General features: G+C 40.9%; 1 protein-coding gene and 1 non-coding gene across 4 annotated transcripts in view; both read right to left on the minus strand.

Annotated features, from left to right (window-relative positions):
* Nucleotides 1–22314, minus strand: part of ASH1L (ASH1 like histone lysine methyltransferase) — a 238891-nt gene that overhangs the window by 89287 nt on the left and 127290 nt on the right. For 2 of the 3 annotated variants that reach the window (XM_021667330.2, XM_012449852.2), the window contains 2 exons: nucleotides 19376–20117; nucleotides 2217–2396 (listed from right to left, as the gene is read on the minus strand). In XM_021667330.2, the coding sequence (XP_021523005.1) occupies nucleotides 2217–2396; nucleotides 19376–20117 (922 nt within the window). The remainder of the gene's footprint in view (nucleotides 1–2216; nucleotides 2397–19375; nucleotides 20118–22314) is intronic. The other variant, XM_012449853.2, reaches the window with a different exon arrangement.
* On the minus strand, nucleotides 2031–2135 carry LOC135272391 (small nucleolar RNA U13). Its single transcript, XR_010340545.1, has one exon. It is a non-coding gene; the product is annotated as a small nucleolar RNA U13 (small nucleolar RNA).

A 22314-nucleotide genomic window follows, 5' to 3' on the forward strand; every position in this document is an offset into this window, starting at 1 on the left:
TTTTTTAAAATTTTTTTATCTTTTTATTATTTTATTTTTATTTTTAGGGCGATTTTTTTTCCTTAACAGCTATTATCATCTAGAGTAATGACCATTATTTTGCCAGCCTGTCTTACGGCTAAAGTGTAGCTACACAACTTAAAGTCTAGCCAATTTATATACAGGTAAGTTTGAATTTTTCTTACAAAGAAGGAGCATGCTTTTCCTCCTCTCCCTCTTTTCTATCTATAACAAACATCTCATGGCTGAACTCTAGTAGCTATGTTGGAACATGAGGGAATCTTAGGAATGTATGATTAGTTCTGAGATAGAAGGAAAAAAAGGAACCTAGGTCTCTGAAGACATTGTGAAGGTACCATTATGAATTTTGAATTACATACTTAACCACCTCCCTGAAATCAAAAAAATAGTAAGTGCCTATCTATTTAAAGTCTAAGAGGCACATACAGAGTATACAAATTTTGTGATACCTACCTCAGTGACAAATCAATAAAAAATCTTTTACATGCAAAATAAGTGGTATGGCTTACATGTCAATTACATTAACAACACCAAATCAGATGTATTTCTAAAACGTAAGGTTTCCTCTTTCAATTTTATTCTTCTTTTTGTCTAAGTTCAGATATTCAAAACTTTTTGATAGAAACTGTGAGAGTTTTGCCACTAGTAATTCATTCATTTTCTACCCTGCTGACAGAATTCTCTTAAACAAACCTACACTTTTTACATCCATCCCCCCAAACTCATTTTTGAGTTCCTATAGCAAAGTAACATAAAAATGAAATATCTTAAAGTCAACTAAATATCTCAAAGTCCATGGTTACATGTTCCTTATCACATAATGCTTATTTACCACAAGGCCACTACATTTCAGAAGCCCTAAACTTTTAAGTTGTTTTGATATGTGAAAAATCTTTGTATCCTAGAATGTGCCTTTTTACATGCTGTTCTAACTGGAATATCCTTCTCCATTTGGTAAACTACCAAACCTCTAAATCCTAACTCAACCAGAAAATATTTCTTAATTGATGATAATTTGCTATCCCTTTGGTGTTTTAAAAATTCTCAATTAGAGGCCAGGTGCAGTGGCTCACGCCTGTAATCCCAGCACTTTGGGAGGCTGAGGTGGGCGGATCACCAGGTCAAGAGATTGAGAGCATCTTGGCCAACATGGTGAAACCCCGTCTCCACTAAAAGTACAAAAAGTTAGCCCGGCGTGGTGGTGCGTGCCTGTAGTCCCAACTACTCCGGAGGCTGAGGCAGGAGAATTGTTTGAAACCAGAAAATGGAAGTTGCAGTGAGCCGGGATTGTGCCACTGCACTCCAGACTGGCGACAGAGCGAGAGACTTGTCTCAAAAATAAAAAATAAAATAAAAATAAAAATTCTCAATTACAGTGCTTATTAAGTTGTACTTTGCCAAGAGAATATGAAGTTCTTAAAAGCAAGCTAGAGCATGGTGGCTCATGCCTATAATCCCAGCACTTTGGGAGGCGGAGATGGGCAGATCATGAGGTCAAGAGATTGAGACCATCCTGGCCAAGATGGTGAAAGCCTGTCTCTACTAAAAATACAAAAATTAGCTGGGCAGTGGCGCATGCCTGTAGTCCCAGCCACTCGGGAGGCTGAGGAAGGAGAATTGCTTGAACCCGGGAGGCTGAGGTTGCAGTGAGCCGAGATCGCGTCACTGCACTCCAGCCTGATGCCTGGTGACAGAGCGAGACTCTGTCTCAAAAAAAAAAAAAAAAAAAAGGCAAGCTAAATATTTTATTCATCTGACAAAGTTCATGGAACACAGCATCTAATCAATGAAAAATGAAGTCACCAATATAAAAAATGAAGTAACCAAATCATTTTAGTTACACAGAACCATTTTTCGTTTAAGTTAATAAGAAAAGCATCATTAGAATCTAGATCTAGAAAGGCAGAGAGAAGAAAAGATCAGAAAGAGAAATAGTCTCACACAACATAGGACAGTAGAGTGAACACTGATATTTGAGTCTATTACTTTTGTACTGATTTCTCCCCCCACATCAGAAAGGGTAATGTATTGATCTTGACACAAAGTTTGAGGGAGGCGTATCTCATATATGAGCGTGAAAACACAATCATCACGCTTATTAAATACAAAACGATCTATATTGTTTTTTGATAGTCAAAGTATTCTTTCAAACGTGGAAGAAAAAGGGATGTTAGCTAGTAGGTACTACTACTTACTCTGTAGTTTTGTAAACGTCAGAATACAGCCCTGCTTTCTGATACTTCTTCTTTGGGGGACGTGGGGCCTTCTTTTCCCTTGGGATGAGAGAAAGCACAGGCTGCAAGGTACTTTCAGGCTCAGGAGGTTTAGCTGGGGTTTCAGGAGGACTGGGAATCTCAACTGGTGCTTCATTAAAGCTAGAAAGAGAAGTTTAAAGATAATTTTATTGTGGAAAAAAATGTTTTCCTACAAATAATTGTCTATTTTAAAAAAAGCACAGCAATTAAAAAAAGATTAGTGGAGGCCAAGTGTGGTGGCTCATGCTTGTAATCCCAGCACTTTGGGAGGCAGAGGCGGGCGGATCATGAGGTCAGGAGTTCGAGACTAGCCTGGCCAACATGGTGAAACCCCATCCCAACTAAAAACACAAAAATTAGCCAGGCATGGTAGCACACGCCTGTAGTCCCAGCTACTCGGGAGGCTGAGGCAAGAGAACCACTTGAGGCTGCAATGAGCAGAGATTGTGCCACCACACTCCAGCCTGGGCAACAGAGCGAGACTCCATCTCAAAAAAAAAAAAAAAAAAAAGAGATATGGGGACTTCCTCATCTGGCCATGCTGAAATAACTGATACCAGACTTCTCCTGACAAGAGATAACAGAAATACGGTAAACTACTAGATACTGAGAGAAAATTTTATTTTATTTTATTTTTTGAGTCAATGTCTCGCTCTGTTGCCCAGGCTGGAGTGCAGGGGTGCAATCTCAGCTCACTGCAACCTCCGCCTCCTGGGTTCAAGTGATTCTCCTGCCTCAGCCTCCCGAGTAGCTAGGATTACAGGTGCCTGCCACCATGCCTAATTTTTGTATTTTTAGTAGAGACAGAAAATTTTAAAAAACAATTATCAGATACTGGACAACACTTAGTGCAGCACCGTGATTCTTGAGAAATCAGAAAAAAAAAAAATGTGGTGAGTCACACAACCACCTTGGCTTTCTTTTCTTTTATTTATTTTTTGAGATGAAATCTCACTCTGTCTCAGGCTGGAGTGAAGTGGCATGAACTCAGCTTATTGCAACCTCTGCCTCCCAGGTTTAAGCGATTCTCCTGCCTCAGCCTCCTGAGTAGCTGGGATTACAAGTGCCTGTCACCACATCCAGCTGATTTTTGTATTTTTAGTAGAGATGGGGTTTCACCATGTTGGCCAGGCTGGGCTCAAACTCCTAACCTCAGGTGATCCACTCACCCGAAGTGTTGGGATTACTGGCGTGAGTCACTGCACCCAGCCTAACCGTGTGTGTGTGTGTGTGTGTGTGTGTGTGTGTGAGTGTGTGTGTGTGAGACGGCGACTCCCTCTGTCTCCTAGGCTGCATTACAGTGGCATGATCTTGGCTTACTGCAACCTCTCCCTCCTGGGCTCAAGCAATTCTCCTATCTCAGCCTCCCAAGCAGCTGGGATTACAGGTGCGTGCCACCATACCCAGCTAATTTTTTTGGTATTTTTAGTAGAGATGGGGTTTCACCATGTTGTCCAGGCTGGTCTCGAACCCCTGACCACAGGTGATCTACCCGCCTCGGCTTCCCAAAGTGCTGAGATTACAGGCATGAGCCATCATGCCCAGACCGACCTTGCCTTTCTAAGAATGACTGCAGATCAGGAGTAGAAATCAAGCAGAGTATGACCAAACTGATGAGTTGAAAAGGGATATATCAGACTACAGAGGGACTGAGATAGCTGGAATTTGTGGAACTGAGTATCAAAATGGAAAAAGCTATGGAGAATTACAACTCTAGAAATCTTAACTATGGGTGTCTCTTTCAGAATACTGCTGAACACTACGCTGTACATGTTAAGGGTACAATTCCATATGGCTGAACAAAGACCAACCAGAAAACTAACCTGAGCAATTCATACAACTTACACATGATGCCAGACACTCAGATTCCATTAGGCAAAGTAGAAAGACATGTTCAACAACAGGGGACATTAAACAGCAAGCCCAGAGGGTAATGTTATCCACTGTTAGAGGGCTTAACTATCCCTGAAATAAAGATCAGCCCTTGCTTAGTTTAAAAACAATATTCACGAGAATCCAAAGTGATCCATAAGCAACTTAAGTGCCTACCAAAATAAAATAGAATATTTGTAAAGGAAACCAACAAAAACCAGACACACATAATGTGACATCACTATGTGGTGCATCCAGTAATAAATTCCTACATATGCCAAAATGCAGGAAAATGTCAACCAGGAGAAAAATCATTCAGTAGAAACAGCAATAGAAATAGAAATCACAAAGACAGAAGGGAAAATAACTTTAAAGTACTACTCTACAAGAATAAATCAGAAATTTGGAGGAATATATGAAGATAATGAGGAGAGGAACACATTTAACAACAACAACAACAAAAGGAATATTGAGAATTGATAAACACAAAATCTGAAATGAAAAATTGTAGAGTACTTAATAGCAAATAAAACACTGGAGATCAGTGAACTTGAAGATTAGCAATAGAAACAACACAAACTGATATCCAGAGATTAAAATAAAGAAAAGAATCAATTACCTAGAGAATATAATGCTAATAGAATCTTAGAATCCCAGGAAAGGAGAAAACTTACTATCAAAACAACTGAACACTTGTAAAGGAAAACAACAAAACCAGATATAAAATGATGTAATATTCATAATATAAAAAACTCACAACGAAAAAAATTGGGAGTAATGGCTAAAAAATTTCCCAAATTGATAAAAAGTATAACCTCAAAGTTAGAAGAAACTAAGCAAATCATAGGCAGGATAAACTTGAATAAAACAAATAAGCTACAGTATATCATAATATACTTGCTGAAAACTACTGACGAAGAAAACAAAAGAAGCTAAAGAAAAATTACATATTATAAAAAGGGGTATAAAAATGAGTTTAGAGGCTGAACACAGTGGCTCACGCTTGTAATCCCAGCACTTTGTGAGACTCAGGTGGGAGTACTGCTGGAGTCCAGGAGTTCAAGACCAGCCTGGGCAACATAGTGAGACCTGTTTCTTAAAAAAAAAGTTTAGATCTCATATCCAAAACAACACAAGCCAGATGTAATGACATCTAAGAGTGCTAAAAGAGGAAATGGGGAAGCTTATCAAAATATAAATATAAATCAAACAAAAACATCTCTAAAAAAATAAAAGATGTACTTGATTCAGCAGCACATACACTAAAACTGGAACAATACAGAGATTAGCATGGCCCTCTTTTTTTTTCTTTAGACGGAGTCTGGCTCTATCATCCAGGCTGAAGTGCAGTAGTATAATTTCAGCTCACTGAAACCTCCACCTCCAGGGTTCAAGTCATTTTCATGCCTCAGCCTTCTGCGTAGCTGGGATTACGGCACATGCCACCACACCCAGCTAGTTTTTCTATTTTTAGTACAGACGGGGTTTCACCATGTTGGCCAGGATGGTTTCAATCTCCTGACCTTGTGATCCACCACACCCAGTGAAGTGTTCCATATTTTAAAACAAAGCATTTTACTTAGAAAATAATAAAGGTGATTCTTGTTCCAGAAAAAAATGGAACAGATACACATCTACCTCTCATTTCGCTAAGTACAACTAAAAACTCTGGAAATTATCTATAAAATAAACATAAGCAAACATACTGGCAATAACAAGGCAGGAAGTTTGCCAGATATTTGTTTTGCCTCACGTGTACAGGTTAATGTGTATAAAGTTTCCCTGTTATCAAGGACAAGGAAAATATATGCTTTCATCATATATGTTCAGTATAATAATAAAGGTCCTAGCCACTGCAAAAAGGCAAGAAAACAAAAACAATATTGAAAAGGAAGAACTATCTCTACTCACACATTACATGAATGTCTATATAAAAACACCCAAAGACTCTACAAAAGAGAAACTACTATAATTAGTGAATTACACAGCAATGTTGCAGAACCCAAGGACAAATTCAACTGTATTTCTATCAACGAGAAAATGGAAATCAAAACTAAACAATGCTACTTACAATAGTAGAAAAGTGGCCAGGTGGGGTTGCCCACTCCTGTAATCCCAACACTGTGGGAGGCGAGGAGGGCAGATCATATGAGGTTAGGAATTTGAGACCAGTCTGGTCAACATGGTGAAAGCCTGTCTCTACTAAAAATAAAAAAAATTAGCAGGGTGTGGTGGCACGCACCTGTAATCCAGCTCCTCGGGAGGCTGAAGCAGAATTGCCTGAACACAGGAGGTGGAGGTTGCAGTGAGCCAAGATCGCAGCACTGCACTCCAGCCTGGGCAACAGAATGAGACTCTGTCTCAAAAAATCAAACCAAAACAAAACAAAACAAAAACCAAGAAAAGAATTAAATGCTTCGATATAAATCAAACAAAATAATACAGAAATATAATTGATTTATAAATTTATAAATATAATAAAGTATAAATTTAAAAGAAAACCAAAATATAAATCTAACCGAATATATATGCAGTACCTAAGAGTGGAAACAAAACAATGAATAAAAAAAAATGGCTGGGCATAGTGGCTCATGCCTATAATCCCAGCACTCTGGGAGGCTGAGGCAGGTGGATCACTCGCGGTCAGGAGTTTGAGACCAGCCTTGACAACATGGTGAAACCCCGTCTCTAAAATATAAAAATTAGCCAACTATGGTGGCAGGCACCTGTAATCTCAGCTACTAGGGAGGCTGATGCAGGAGAATCGTTTGAACCTGGGCAGTGGAGGTTGTAGTAAGCCAAGATCGCGTCACTGCACTTCAGCCTAGGCGACAGAGCAAGACTCCCTCTCAAAAAAAAAAAAAAAATCAAAGATAACCTAAAATAAATGGAGTATATGCCCCATCCATGGAATGAAACACTGAGTATCAGTAGATGACAATTTCTGGCCAGGCTTGGCAGCTTTCACCTGTAAGCCCTACACTTTGGGAGGCTGAGGTAGGAGGATCAGTTAATAGGCCCCATCTTTGCAAAAAAATTTAAAAACTAGCCAGGGGTGGTGGCTTATACTTCCCCCAGCTATTCAAGAGGCTGAACTGGGAAGACTGTGTAAAAACCCAGGTCAAGGCTGCACTAAGTCATTGCACTCCAGCCTGGGCAATAGAGCAAAACTCTGTGTCTTTAAAAAAAAAAGTTGGGGATTACAATTTTCCCCAAACTGATATATAGATTTAACACAATCTCAAGTACCAATAGAGTTTTGTTTTGTTTTTCAGAAAATGCCAAGATAATTCACAATTGCTATGGAAAGGCAAAAACTAGAAAAAAATTGGAGGACTTATCTAATTTCAAGACTTACTGCAAAGTTATGTAATCAGGACAATGTGATACTAGCTACAGAAAATAAATGTAGAAATGGACACACATAAGACTAATTTTTTTTAAAAAAAATTGTGGTAAAATACACATACCATAATATTTACCTTTTAAACCATTTTTTATTGTTCTGGACAGTGACATGAAAGTACCTTCACATTGTACAACCATCACCAGTATCCATCCTTCTCCACATCTTTCCCAGACAGTATAACTGACCCTATTAAAGAAAAACTCTATTCCATGCTCTCTCCAACCCCTAATAACCAATATTCTACTTCCTGCCTGTATGAATTTGTCTATTTCAGGTTCCTCATGCTGGTGGAATTGTACAATATATGTCCATTTGTCTGGCTTACTTTGCTTTTTTGGGGGGTCAGAGTCTCATTCTGTCACCCAGGCTGGAGTGCAGTGGTGCAATCTTGGCTCGCTGCAACCTCTGCCTCCTGGGTTCAAGCAATTCTCCTGCCTCAGTCTCCCAAGTAGCTAGAATTACTGGAATTACAGTGGTGTATCACCACACCCAGCTAATTTTATTTTGTTTGTTTTGAGATAGTGTCTTGCTCTTGTCGCCCAGGCTGGAGTGCAATGGCACAATCTTGGCTCACTGCAACCTCCACCTCCCAAGTTGAAGCAATTCTCCTACCTCAGTCTCACAAGTAGCTGGGATTACAGGTATTCACCACCACACAGGGCTAATTTTTGTATTTTTAGTAGAGATAGGGTTTCGCCATATTGTCCAGGCTGGTCTCGAACTCCCAACCTCGTGATCCATCTGCCTTGGCCTCCAAAGTGTTGGGATTACAGGTGTGAGCCATCCCACCTGGCCAATTTTTGTACTTTTAGTAGAGAGGGGGTTTCACCGCATTGGCCAGGCTAGTGTCGAATACCTGATCTCAAGTGATCCATCCACCTGGGCCTCCCAAAGTGTTGTACTTACAGGCGTGAGCCATGGCACCTGGCAGGCTTACTTCACTTATATCTATGTCATAGCATGTATCAGAATTTGATACAGCCTTTTAAAGACTGAATAATATTTCATTGCATGTATATAGCATATTTTGTTTATCCATTCGTCAATGGACATTTGAGATGTTTTTCACATTTTGGCTATTGTAAAAAATGCTGTATGAACATTACTATGTAAGTATCTGTTCAAATCCTTGTTTTGAATTCTGCTGGATATATACCTAAAAGCAGAATTGCTGAGTCATGTGGTAATGCAATGTTTAATTTTTTGATAAACTGCCACAGGATTTTCCACAGCTCTGCAACTCTTCACCTGTTCTTCAGAGTTCTAATTCCTCCACATCTTCCTTAATACTTGTTACTTTCGGTCCTTTTTTTTCGAGATAGAGTCTCTGTCACCCAGGCTGCTGGAGTACAGCAATCTTGTCTCACTGTAGCCTCAGCCTCCCAGGTTTAAGCCATTCTCTGAACTCAGCTTCCTGAGTAGCTGGGCCTACAGGCATGCGCCACCATGCCCAGCTAATTTTTGTATTTTTAGTAGAGACGGGGTTTCACCATGTTGATCAGGATGGTCTCGATCACCTGACCTCGTCCTCCCAAAGTGCTGGGATTACAGGCACCAGTCACAACGCCTGGCTAATTTTTTTTCTATATTTAGTATAGACAGGTTTCACCATGTTGATCTGGCTGGTGTTGAACTCTTGACCTCAAGTGATCCACCTGCCTCGGCCTCCCAAAGTGTTGGGATTACAGGTGTGAGTCACCATGCCCAGCTCACTTTCTGTTCTTCAAAAAATAATTAATATTACCTCTGGCAATGGGTATGAAGTAGTATCTCCTTGTAGTTTGGGTTTGCGCTGCCCTAATGATTAGTGATGTTGAGTATCTTCCCATGTGTTTATTAATCATTTGTATATCTTCCTTCCAGAACAAAGTACTTGTGTCTGCATTCAAAGTCTGTTCAGGAATATCCTTTCTTGCTAATAATTTCCACCCCTACCCCCCGCCAAAACAGAGTCTCACTGTATTGCCCAGGCTGGAGTGCAATGGCGATCTCGGCTCTGCCTCCTGGGTTCAAGTGATTCTCCTGCCTCGGCCTCCCGATAACTGGGATTACAGGTGTGTGCCACCATGCTCTTCCACTTTTTGTACTTTTAGTAGAGACAGGGTTTCACCATGTTGGCCAGGCTGCTCTTGAACTCCTGACCTCAGCCTCCCAAAGTGCTGGAATTACAGATGTAAGCCACTGGGCCTGGCCACTAATGATTTTCTTAATAGCATCTCGGAACTTGTCTACTACTTCTTGGTTGGCAGAACATGCTTCTCCTTTTATCTTGACTTTTTTATTTTTTGAGATGGGAGTTTTACTCTGCCACCCAGGCTTTAGTGCGGTGGTGTAATCTCCATTTACTGCAGCGTCCGCCTCCTGGGTTCAAGTGATTTTCCTGCTTCAGCCTCCTGAAAAGCAGAGACTATACAGGCACCTGCCACCACGCCTGGCTAATTTTTTGTGTTTTTAATAGAGACAGGGTTTCACCATGTTGACCAGGCTGGTCTCGAACTCCTGACTTCAAGTGATTCACCTGCCTCAGCCTCCCAAAGTGCTGGAATTACAGGCGTGAGCCACAGCGCCCGGCCCTCTTTTTTTTCTTTTTAGAGAAAGGGTCTCATTCTGTGGCACAGGCTAGAGTACACTGGTGCAATCACATTTCACTACAGCTTTGACCTCCTGGGCTCGAGGGATCCTCTCACCTCAGCCTCCCAAGTAGCTTAGACTACAGGTGTGCACCACTATGCCTAGCTAATTTTCAATATTTTTTGTAGACAAAAGGTCTTCCTATGTTGCCTAGGCTGGTCTCAAACTCCTGGGCTCAAGCAATCTTCCCATCTCGGCTTTCCAAAGTGTTAGAATTACAGGTGTGAGTCACCATGCCTCACCTATCTTGACATTTTAAAATCCAAAACTCCTTCTAGAATTATCAAACCATCCTTTGCTAGCACTAAATAAATACCCGAGGTTTAGATCTTTCACTTTTGTTTTGCTTTAAGTTGTCATATAATGACTTTGCTTTTTCTTGAATCGTATTACAATGCATATGTATGCCTTTCTTTTATTTTCTTGATTTTTTTTTTTTTTTTTTTTGAGATGGAGTTTGCTCTGTCCCCAGGCTGGAGTGCAGTGGCACAATCTTGGCTCACTGCAACCTCCGCCTCCTGGGTTCAAGTGATTCTTCCACCTCAGCCTCCCGAGCAGCTGGGACCACAGGCCCCTGCCACCACACCCGGCTAATTTTTTTGTACTTTTAGTAGAGACGGCGTTTCCCCGTGTTAGCCAGGATGGTCTCGATCTCTTGACCTTGTGTTCTGCCCGCCTCGGCCTCCCAAAGTGCTGGGAGTACAGGCATGAGCCACCGCACCCGGCCCTTTTGTTTTCTTTTTTTTTTTTGAGACGGAGTCTCGCTGTGTCACCCAGGCTGGAGTGCAATGGTGTGATCCTGGTTCCCTGCAACCCCTGTCTCCTGGGCTCAAGCAATTCTCCCTGCCTCAGTCTTCTGAGTAGCTGGGATCACAGGTGCCTACCACCACATCCGGCTAACATTTTGTATTTTTAGTAGAGACAGGGTTTTGTTATGTTGGCAAGGCTGGTCTTGAACTGCTGATCTCAGGTGATCCACTAGCCTCACCTCAGCTTCCCAAAGTGCTGTGATTATAGGCGTGAGTCACCATGCCTGGTCTGGTATGCCTTTCTTAAGGCAATCCTGCGCCCACATAAAAAGTACATTTTCAATATGAGATAAAAAGATATCTTGGAAAAAGTACAAAGTTTTCACACCTACTGACACAGCTGCAGTGACAGCTTGTGAAATTCCTTCTTTTTTCACGGCCCTTATGCTAGATTCATTTATCTTTTTTTTTTTTGAAATGGCATCTTGCTCTGTTGCCCAGGCTGGAGTGCAGTGGTTCAATCTCGACTCACTGCAACCTCTGCCATTCAGGTTTAAGCGATTCTCCTCCCTCAGCCTACCAAGTAGCTAGGATTACAGGCGCCCGCCACCATGCTCGGGTAATTGTTTGTATTTTTAGTAGAGATAGGGTTTCATCATGGCCAGGCTGGTCTCAAACTCATGACCTCAGGTGATCCACCCACCTCGGCTTCCCATTTACTCTTGGATTATTTTCAATTTGAGGTTATTATCCAAAAAAACTGCTTTTAATATTCCTCTAATATCCACTGGCGGATATGGGTACTAATTTATCTAAGGCATTATACATATACATATATATATATATATATGGAAGAACTGTATTACACACCAACAATGAATTACAACATATTGAGAGAAAACTACAGCAACATGTAGTAACATACATAATTTAACATGAATATGCTGAGCAAAAAAAGGTGAGACACAAAAGCATATGTCCTCTATAATTAATTTTTTTGTTTTTTTGAGACAGGGTCTCACTCTGTCACCCAGGCTGCAGTGCAGTGACATGATCTTGGCTCACTGTGTTCTCCACCTCCTGGGCTCAAGTGATCCTCCCACCCGGCTTCTTGAGTAGCTGGGACTACAGGCATGTGCCACCACAACTGGCTTTTTTAATTTTTAGTAGAGATGGGGTTTGCCATGTTGCTTAGGCTAGTCTCAAACTCCTGAGTTCAAACAATCTGTCCACCTAGGCTTCCCAAAGTACTGAAATTACAGGCATGAGTAATGGCACCCAACCTGTATAATAAGATTTCCATGAAATTCAGGAAGACGAAGCTGTATTGTTTACAGCTGCACACTTAAATATTATTTTAAAAGATAAATATGTGGTTACATTAAAAGTCAGGAGACAGGTTACAGCTTCTGGCAGGAAAAGGGGTTCAAGAACAGGGAAAGTATATAGTTACCTCCTGAATATTTATATGGGTATTACCTTTACAGAAAATTTACTTAGCTTATGTTTATGTATTCTCCTGTTTGTCTCTTATTTGTTTTGTTTGCTTGTTTTTTGAGACAGGGTCTTACTCTGTCACCTAGGCTGGAGTGTGGTGGCAAGATTATGGCTCACTGCAGCCTCAACCTCCTGGACAGGCTCAAGCAATCCCTCACACTTCAGCTTCCCTAGCAGCTGGGACTACAGGCGCCCAGTTTTGTTTTTTGTTTTGTTTTGTTTCCTGCGACGGAGTCTGACTCCGTCTCCCAGGCTGGAGTGCAGTGGTGTCAAGCAATTCTGCCTCAGCCTCCTGAGCAGCTGAGATTACAGGCATGCCTGGCTGGTTTTTAAGTTTTTAATAGAGATGGAGTTTCCCTATGTTGCCCAGGCTGGTCTCAAATCACTCGGCTCCGGCAATCTGCCTGTCTCTGCCTCCCAAAGTGCTGGGACTAGAGGAGTTAGCCACCTCACCTGGCCTGTTTATGTATTCTCTTTAGGTGTATCCTCTTCCCTTTGCAGCCCATATTCTCTTTAATGAGATGGGAATAATATTTTTCTTCAAAGTGTAGTAGAAGGTAAAACTGAGCCTGATGCCGTCCTTGTGGCAAGACTAAATAATAGATTCAATTTATGCAATAGGAGTGCTCAGGTAATTTCTTTTGAGTACATTTTGTTAAAATTATATTTTTCTAGGAATATGTCCCTTTCAACAGTTCTTATAGTAATAAATTTTTAATTTCTTACATACACTTTATTTCTTCTTAAATCCCTAATTATTCCCTTTCTCATTCCTATTGATCAGTCTTACCAGAAGTTTGTCTATTTTATTACTTTTCAAAGAACTTACTTTGGTCTTAAGTGACTCCTTCTATTATACATTTGCCTTATTTTATTAATTTAAGGTATATGTTTTAAATTCATCCAATACCACTTTCAGGCTCATTCATTTGTTCTTTTAATTTCTTACTGTCCTGAGTCCAAAGATTTAACAATACACTGTGATGCTAGGGACAGGAGGAGATTGCACCTTCGTAGCCTTCAGGCAGTTCAGAGTGCAACCTCTAGAGATAGCAACTTGGCATATCTGTCAAAAAACAGTACACACAACTAATTTCTTATTTTCATGAAATTGTTTTTAGAGATAGGGTTTTACTATTGTCCAAGCAGGTCTCAAACTCCTGGGTTCAACTAATCCTTCAGCCTCAGCCTCCACAGTAGCTGAGACTATTGGCGTGGCCAGCTTTAGCAAGCCCTTAAATACTTTTTTTCGGCCAGGTGCAATGGCTCATTCCTGTAATTCCAGCACTCTGGGAGGCCAAGGTGGGGGGACTTGAGGTCGGAAGGTTGAGACCAGCCTGACCAATATGGTGAAACCCCATTTCTACTAAAAATACAAAAATTAGCTAGTGTGGTGGCGGGCACGTGTAATCCCAGCTACTCAAGAGGCTGTGAGGCAGGAGAATCGCTTGAACCCAGGAGTTGGAGGTTGCAGTGAGCCAAGATCTCCCCATTGCACTCCAGTCTGAGCAACATAGTGAGACACCGTCTCAACAACAACAATAAAAATTCAAATGGGGTTATTTATATATGACTTATAACAATGTATATATTTTTAGAGACAAGGTCTCAATCTGTAACCGAGGCTAGAGTGCAGTGGCAGAAACACAGATCATTGCAGCCTCAACCTCCTGAATGTAAGTGATCCTCCCAGCTTAGCTTTTCAAGTAACTAGAAGAACCACAGACACGAGCCACCACACTCATCTAATTTTTAAATATTTTGTAGAGATGGGTCAGGTGCGATGGCTCACATCTGTAATCTTAGCACTTTGGAAAGTCGAGGTGAGCAGATTGCTTGAGTGCAGGAGTTCGAAACCAGCCTGGGTAACATAGTGAGACCCCCGTCTCTATAAAAAAACACAAAAATTAACCAGGCGTGGTGGCGCCCGCCTGTAGTCCCAGCCACTGGGGGTGAGGGGTTGGAGACGCTTGAGCATGGGAGGCGGAGGTTGCAGTGAACTGAGATTGTGCCACTGCACTCCAGCCTGGCCAACAGAGCAAGACTCCCATCTCAAAAAAAAAAAAAAATTGGCCAGGTGTGGTGACTCATGCCTGTAATCCCAGCACTTTGGGAGGCCAAGGCAGGCAGATCATGAGGTAAGGAGCTTGAGACCAGCCTGACCATGATGGTGAAACCCTATCTCTACTAAAAATACAAAAATTAGCTGGGTGTGGTGGCACCTGCCTGTAGTCCCAGCTACTCAGGAGGCTGAGGCAGGAGAATCGCTTGAACCCAGGAGGCAGAGGTTGCAGCGAGCCGAGATCTTGCCATTGCACTCCAGCCTGGGCAACAGAGTGAGACTCCATCTTAAAAAAAAAAAAAAGAAAAAAAATTGTCTGTATAGAGACAGGGTAGCTACAACCAGCCACGTTGCTCAGGCTGGTCTTGAATTCCTGGCCTCAAGTGATCCTTCTGCCTCGGTCTCCCAAAGTGCTGGGATTACAGTTGTGAGCTACCACACCTGGCCTTATTTTGTTTTTTTACAGGAATAATTTATAAGTGTTTTAAAAATATATACCTTTTTCTTCTTAGAACCAGAATTTGAACCTAGGTTTTCCGAGCCTAAAAGCCCCACCTCATAACCATTAAACTATTCCTTTGCATTCTGGTTTACTATTAATCAACAAATAGTGACCAAAATCTTTAACATACCATACAAGGTTCTTGGCACAATCTAATTCCTGCAATTTCTATCTGAATCCCATGCTACTCTGTACTCCACGTTTTGATCACAAAAGCTTCCTTTCACTTGCTTGAAACTGTCATGCCTTTTCAGACTTATTACCTAAAATGTTTGCTCTCTCCTCACTCCTTTAAATAACACATGAAGCCTATTCTTCACAATTTTAGCACAGTCCTTACTTGTTCAGGGAAAGTAAGTCAATTATTTCTATTATATACAGTACTCTTGTAACTCTAAGTAATTCTTCATAATAGCACTTGGATCCATAAAGGTAGGAAAAGTTTCTAGATTTACTCACCACTGTATCTAATCTAAGTATATGAAACGTAACAATCTTGCAACAAATTCTTATTGAAAAAATAAACGAACAAATATATATTATACAACAAGTACTATTGTAAGCTCCAGTTAGAACAAGTTGAAAAACTATTGCTGTCTCTGGGAACTCAATGTGTCATGTTCTTTCCTACCCAATCTCTTGAAGGTAGAAATTATATCTTTCTCTTTATACTCTCTTCAAATCTCAGAATACAATGTTGTGAAAAAGTAAGTGTTTAATTTTGCTGAACCTGAGACTAGAATTTGCTGGAATAGAAAGGCTAAGCTAAACAAAAGTCTTTTTTTGTTCTTGAGATGAAGTCTCATTCTGTCATTCAAACAGGAGTGCAGTAGTGAAATCTAGGCTCACTGCAACCTCTACTTCCTGGGTTCAAGTGATCTTCCCACCTCAGCCTCCCAAGCAGCTGGGACCACAGGCGTGCATGCCACCATGCCCAGCTAATTTATTGTATTTTGTGGTAGTGATGGGTTTTCACCATGTTGCTCAGGCTGACGAAAGCCTTTTCTTGAAGCATATTTTTAAGATGACCCTTCCTAACATAAATGGTCAAGATGTCTCAAACTACAGTAAAGGCAGAAATCATCCTCCTTGTCAGTGTTTTATAGCTTCAATAATTAAATTGTTATGACAATACCAAAATAGACTGATAGAAAAGAATATAAAAATATTCCATGGAAACTGGATTAAAAAAAAATTGAAATGACCCTAAGATACAACAATATATAAAAATTTAGGGCTGCGCATGGTGGGTTATGCCTATAATCCTAGCACTTTGGGAGGCCCAGGCAGGCAGATTACTTGAAGCCACGACTTCGAGACCAGCCTGGCCAACATGGGGAAACTTCGTCTTACTAAAAATACAAAAATTAGCTGTGTGTGGTGGTGCATGACTATAATCCCTGCTACTTGGGTGGCTGAGGCATGAGAATCACTTGAATCCAGGAGGTGGAGGTTGCAGTGAGCCGATATTGCATCACTGCATTCCAGCCTGGGCGACAAAGCAAGACTCCACCTCAACAACAACAACAACAACAACAACAACAACAAAACTTAAAATATGATAAATGTATCATTCCAAGTAAGTTGGGAAAAGCTAAACTAATCAAAAAGTATTGAAAGGAAATTAAAATAAACCTCTAACTCATAGCTAATACACAGTATTACATAAGTGATATAAAGAGCTAAATAGGCCAGGCATAGTGGCTCATGCCGGTAATCCAAGCACTTTGGAGACCAAGGCGGGCAGCTCACCTGAGGTTGGGAGTTCAAGATCAGCCTGACCAACATGGTGAAACCCCGTCATTATAAAAAAGAAAAAAATTAAAATAAATAAAGAGCTAAATATAAGAAAGCAAGATCAAGTCAATCACAAGAGCATAATTACATGAATTATGATACATTCCTACCACGGAATAAGGTAATTCTGTATGTTCTGATGACAAGCACTCAGTATTAAAGAATACACAATGGGCTGGGTGTGGTGGCTCACGTCTTTAATCCAAGCACTTTGGAGGCCAAGGCGAGAGGATCACCTGAGGTCGGGCGTTCAAGACCAGCTTGACCAACATGGTGAAACCCCGTCTTTTAAAAAAAAAAAGAATACACAATGTACAATAGCGTCATTCACTGAGAGAAGAATGGGTTAAGAGGAAATAAGAGCAGGTGAAAAGAGACTTTTACTTTTAAATCAGTAAACTATTAGTTTAATTAAATTATTTATAACCAGCGTGTATTGCTCTTGAAATTAAAAAAATGTATTATTTTCACATAGATGGATGGAAAAAAAAATAAAACTCATTCTATACAGGATTCACCAGGAGAGAAGACAGAGAATATGAGTAAGAGTGAATATGCCACATTAAGAAAAACCATTTATAAATGATGAACATTATATTGGTTCATTAAAAAATATTTAATATGGGCTGGGTGAGGTGGCTCATACCTGTAATCCCAGCACCTTGGGAGGCTGAGATGGGCGAACCACCGGAGGTCAGGAGTATGAGGCTAGCCTGGCCAACATGGTGAAACCCTGTCTCTACTAAAAATACAAAATTAGCTGTGTGTGGTAGCAGGTGCCTGTAATCCCACTACTCAGGAGGCTGAGGCAGGAGGATTGCTTGAACTTGGGAGGCAGAGGTTTCAGTGAGTGGAGATTGTGCCACTGCATTCCAGCCTGGGCAAGAGCGAAACTCTGTCTCAAAAAAATAAAAAAATAAAAAAATAAAAATAAAATATGGTTTATTGCCTGTCCCTTTCTTTTTACATCTAAGAAATCACTTAGATGTAAATTCAATGCTGTGAAGCTTTTGCCCTATATTTTCTCATAAGAGTTTATAGTTTTAGATTTTACATCTTTGATCCATTTTGAGTTAAATTTTGTATATGATTTAAAGTAAGACTACAACTTCATTCTTTTGCATGCAGATATCCAGTTTTCCCAGCACAATTTGTTAAAAAGACTGTCCTTTCCCCTACTGAATGGTTTTGGCACTTTGTCAAAAATTATCTGACCATGTATGCAAGGTTTCATTTCTGGGTGCTCTATTCTACTCCATTAGTCTTTATATCTCTCTTTATGCTACTACCATACTGTTTTGATTACCATAGCTTTATAGAAAAAAATAGACAATTGGAATTCATAAAATTAGAAACTTCTGTACATCAAAAGACAGCATAAACAAAGTAAAAAGGCAATCCACAGAATGGGAGAAGACCGGCTTATATGCCTGATGAGAGACTAATATCCAGAATATATTAAGACTTCCTAAAACTCAACAACAAACCAAACAACCCAATCAAAAAGTTGAAAAAGTGATTGAGTAGACATTTCTCTGAAGATATACAAATGGCCAGTAAGTGTATGAAAATGTTTGTCACTAATCATTAGGGAACAGCACATTAAAACTACAATGAGATACCCATCTCATACTCATTTGGATGGCTGTTACGAAAAAAATTGAAAATAGCAAGTGTTGGTGAAGATGTAAAGTAACTGAAATCCTTGTGCATTGTTGGCAGGAATGGAAAATGGTATGGCCTTTGTGGAAAACAGTATGACAGTTCCTCAAAATATCAAAAATAGAAATGTCATATGATCGAGCAATTCCACTTCTGAGAATATACCCAAGGTTAGAGCAGGGTCTAAAAGAGGTATTTGAATATTCACTGTCATAGCAGCATTACGCAGAAGACCTAATGCATGGAAACACCCCAGGTACCATCAATGGATGAATGGATACACAAAATGTGATATGCACGTAAAATGATCACCGAGAAGATAAAAAAAATTTCACTCACACACCTCTATACTGGATAAAATATATTATCTGTCTTGGCCTTCGTTTCCATTGTCTGTAAAGTGAGTGAGTTCAGAGTGGATTGTTATATGCCCTGTGCTTCTTTTTCGTTTTTGAGACAGGGTCACGCTCTGTGACCCAGGCTGGAGTGCAGTGGCACAATCTTAACTGACTGCAGCCTCTACCTCCTGGATTCAAGTGATTCTCCTGCCTCAGTCGCCTGAGTAGCTGGGATTACAGGCATGCGCTGCCACAACTAGCTAATTTTTGTATTTTTAGTAGAGACAGGATTTTACAATGTTGGCCAGGCTGGTCTCAAACTCCTGACCTCAAGTAATCCATCCACCTCGGCCTCCCAAAGTGCTGGGATTACAGGTGTGAGCCACCATGCCTAGCTTCTCTGGTTCTTAATTATAACTTGTAAAAGCAATATATAAGAACAGTTTTTGAAAAGAATGGGTCTCATATAGTAAAAAGTGAAAGGCAGTAAGATGAAATTAATAATTCAGCTATACAGTGACATTACAGTTGCTCAAAGCTAGTTTCCTCTACTCAGATAACATGTTAAATGAGGAATTACCTTTTATTATTCTCTTGCTCTTCTTCCTCTGGTAATGGCTTCTGCTTTTTTCTGGTCTGTTCTTCCAATAGCCAACTCTTTCTTTTCAACCCCTTTTTATGTTCTGAATTCAGGTTTACGCTCTGAACAACAGCCTCAATTACATCTGTAACTGTATCAGGACTGAGGTGCAGTGCTGCTCCTTCTTCGCCTCTGTTCAGTTCCGGGTTGACAAACTGGGCAGCCTGGAATGCTTGCATTGATACGACAGCCTGAAGGGGGCATTTCCGAGGTCGACCTGGCCTACGTTTCACAAAGTTATTCCCTGTCCTGGCCTGCCTTTGAAGTTTTTTGGCTTTTAAAATTTTATTGACATGGTCTAGGTTTTTCTTGGTGGCCAAGATTTTGTCATAATTGCACATTTTCCGAGCTTGGCGTTGCATAGCTTCCACTACACTTCTCTTGATATGATGAGGAGAACAGCTGCTTGTCAACTTTTCAGATAGGACTGAAATACTATTATTGCAAGAGTCACTTGGGACTGCAGGCACTAAAAGGCTGTCTGGTTTTCCCAGGGTTCGGTCCTTGCTGTGGCTACGGCCTGGACTGGAGGAAGGTGGTGCAGAGGCAGTTGCAATCACAGCATCAATACTTTTCTCCAAGGGCTCTTGGTCCTCATTTTGTACCATCCGCTGCAGCAGACTATCCACAGAGTCATCCCCAGAAGCAACTAATCTTGGACTTCGAGAGGGAACTCCATTTACTGAAAGAGACAATAAATCACACATAGACAAAATTGGACACAGCTAGTTATTTAAATAAGTTTTTACACCGGTAAAAGGGAGTACTACTCTATTTTCCATAGCAAGATTACACATCATAGGTAAACTGATGGTTTACTTTCCTGCAAAAGGTTATTATAAGAAGATAAAGTCAAAATTGGCTTATACGGCTCTAAAAATATGTAAATTAAAAAAGAGCAACTCTCACTTTGAGGTAAGGAGTAGAAAGAAAAAACTTATTTCTACAAGAATGAAGGTCAAAAATAAAAAATAAAAAATGAAGGTCCAGTTAAGCTAAGGGACTTGAAAATTAAATGTTGAGGCCAGGTGCCGTGGCTCACGCCTGTAGTCCCAGCACTATGGGAGTCCGAGGTGGGTGGATCATGAGATCAGGAGTTTGAGACCAGCCTGGCCAATATGGTGAAACCCCATCTCTACTAAAAATACAAAAAATTAGCTGGGCATGGTGACATGTGTCTGTAGTTCTAGCTGCTCGGGAGGCTGAGGCAGGAGAATTGCTTGAACCCGGGAGGTGGAGGTTGCAGTGAGCTGAGATTGCACCACTGCACTCCAGCCTGAGCAACAGAGCCAGACTCCGTCTCAAAAAGAAAAAAAAAAAAAAAGAAAGTTAAATGTTGAATAAAGGCTGGGTACAGTTGCTCATGTCTGTAATCCCAGTATTCTGAGAGGCCAAGGAAGGAGGATTGCCTGAGTTAAGGAATTTGAGATCAACTTAGGGAAGACTGCAAGAAGATGTCTCTACAAACAACAGAAAAAATTAACCAGGCTTGGTCTGAGCCCTTGGGTAAAAAAACAAAAAAAAATTAACCAGGCATGCTGGCTCATGCCTATAGTCCCAGCTATTTATGAGGCTAAGGTGGGAAGACTGCTTGAGCCTAGGAGGTTGAGGCTGCAGTGAGGCACTGCACTAGTCTAGTATGGGTGACAGAGCGAGATCCTGTCTCAAAAAATAATAATTTAAAAATCAGTTCAAAATAAGTCACTTCCCATGCTGCCTAGTTTACTACCATTATTCATGGGTCATATTTCTCCAAAGTTAATGGATTTCTTATCCATATGACTTTTAAATGTGATAACTATACTAGATATTCCTTTCTTAGCCTCAGGCATTATAGAATCCAATATCAGGCTATGAAATTTTTCTCAAATTACCAATAACTTTTTCAAATAATATCCAATAGCCTTGTCTACTTTTTTAAGAAATTATTTATTTGTGGGGGCCGGGCACGGTGGCTCACGCCTGTAATCCCAGCACTTTGGGAGGCCGAGGCAGGTGGATCACGAGGTCAAGAGATCGAGACCATCCTGGTCAACATGGTGAAACTCCGTCTCTACAAAAAATACAAAAAATTAGCTGGGCACGGTGGTGCGTGCCTGTAATCCCAGCTACTCAGGAGGCTGAGGCAGGAGAATTGCCTGAACCCAGGAGGCAGAGATTGCGGTGAGCCGAGATTGCGCCATTGCACTCCATCCAGCCTGGGTAACAAGAGTGAAACTCCGTCTCAAAAAAAAAAAAAAAAAAAAGGCCGGGCGCGGTGGCTCAAGCCTGTAATCCCAGCACTTTGGGAGGCTGAGGCAGGTGGATCACGAGGTCAAGAGATCGAGACCATCCTGGTCAACATGGTGAAACCCCGTCTCTAATAATACAAAAAATTAGCTGGGCATGGTGGTGCGTGCCTGTAGTCCCAGCTACTCAGGAGGCTGAGGCAGGAGAATTGCCTGAACCCAGGAGGCGGAGGTTGCGGTGAGCCGAGATCGCGCCATTGCACTCCAGCCTGGGTAACGAGCGAAACTCCGTCTCAAAAAAAAAAAAAAAAAAAAAAAATTATTTATTTGTTTTATCATCAACTCTGGACTATATACCCTTGTCTCAATTTGATATTTAAACATTTTCAGGCCGGGAACAGTGGCTCGCACCTGTAATCTCAGCATTTTGGGAGACTGATAATGGAAGGATCACTTGAGGCCAGGAGTTCAAGACCAGCCTGGGCAATGTACTCTACAAAAAATAAAAATTAGCCCAGTGTAGTTTCCTGAACCCGTAGTCCTATCTACTCAGGAGGGTGAGGCAGGTGGACTGCTTGAGCCAAGGAGTTTTAAGCTGTAGTGAGCTGTGATCACGCTACTTCATTCCAGCCTGGATGACAGAGCAAGACC

This window comes from Aotus nancymaae, unplaced genomic scaffold, assembly GCF_030222135.1.
Source record: "Aotus nancymaae isolate 86718 unplaced genomic scaffold, 86718_ANA_hifiasm-v0.15.2.pri h1tg000108l, whole genome shotgun sequence".
NCBI classification, from domain to species: Eukaryota; Metazoa; Chordata; class Mammalia; order Primates; family Aotidae; genus Aotus; species Aotus nancymaae.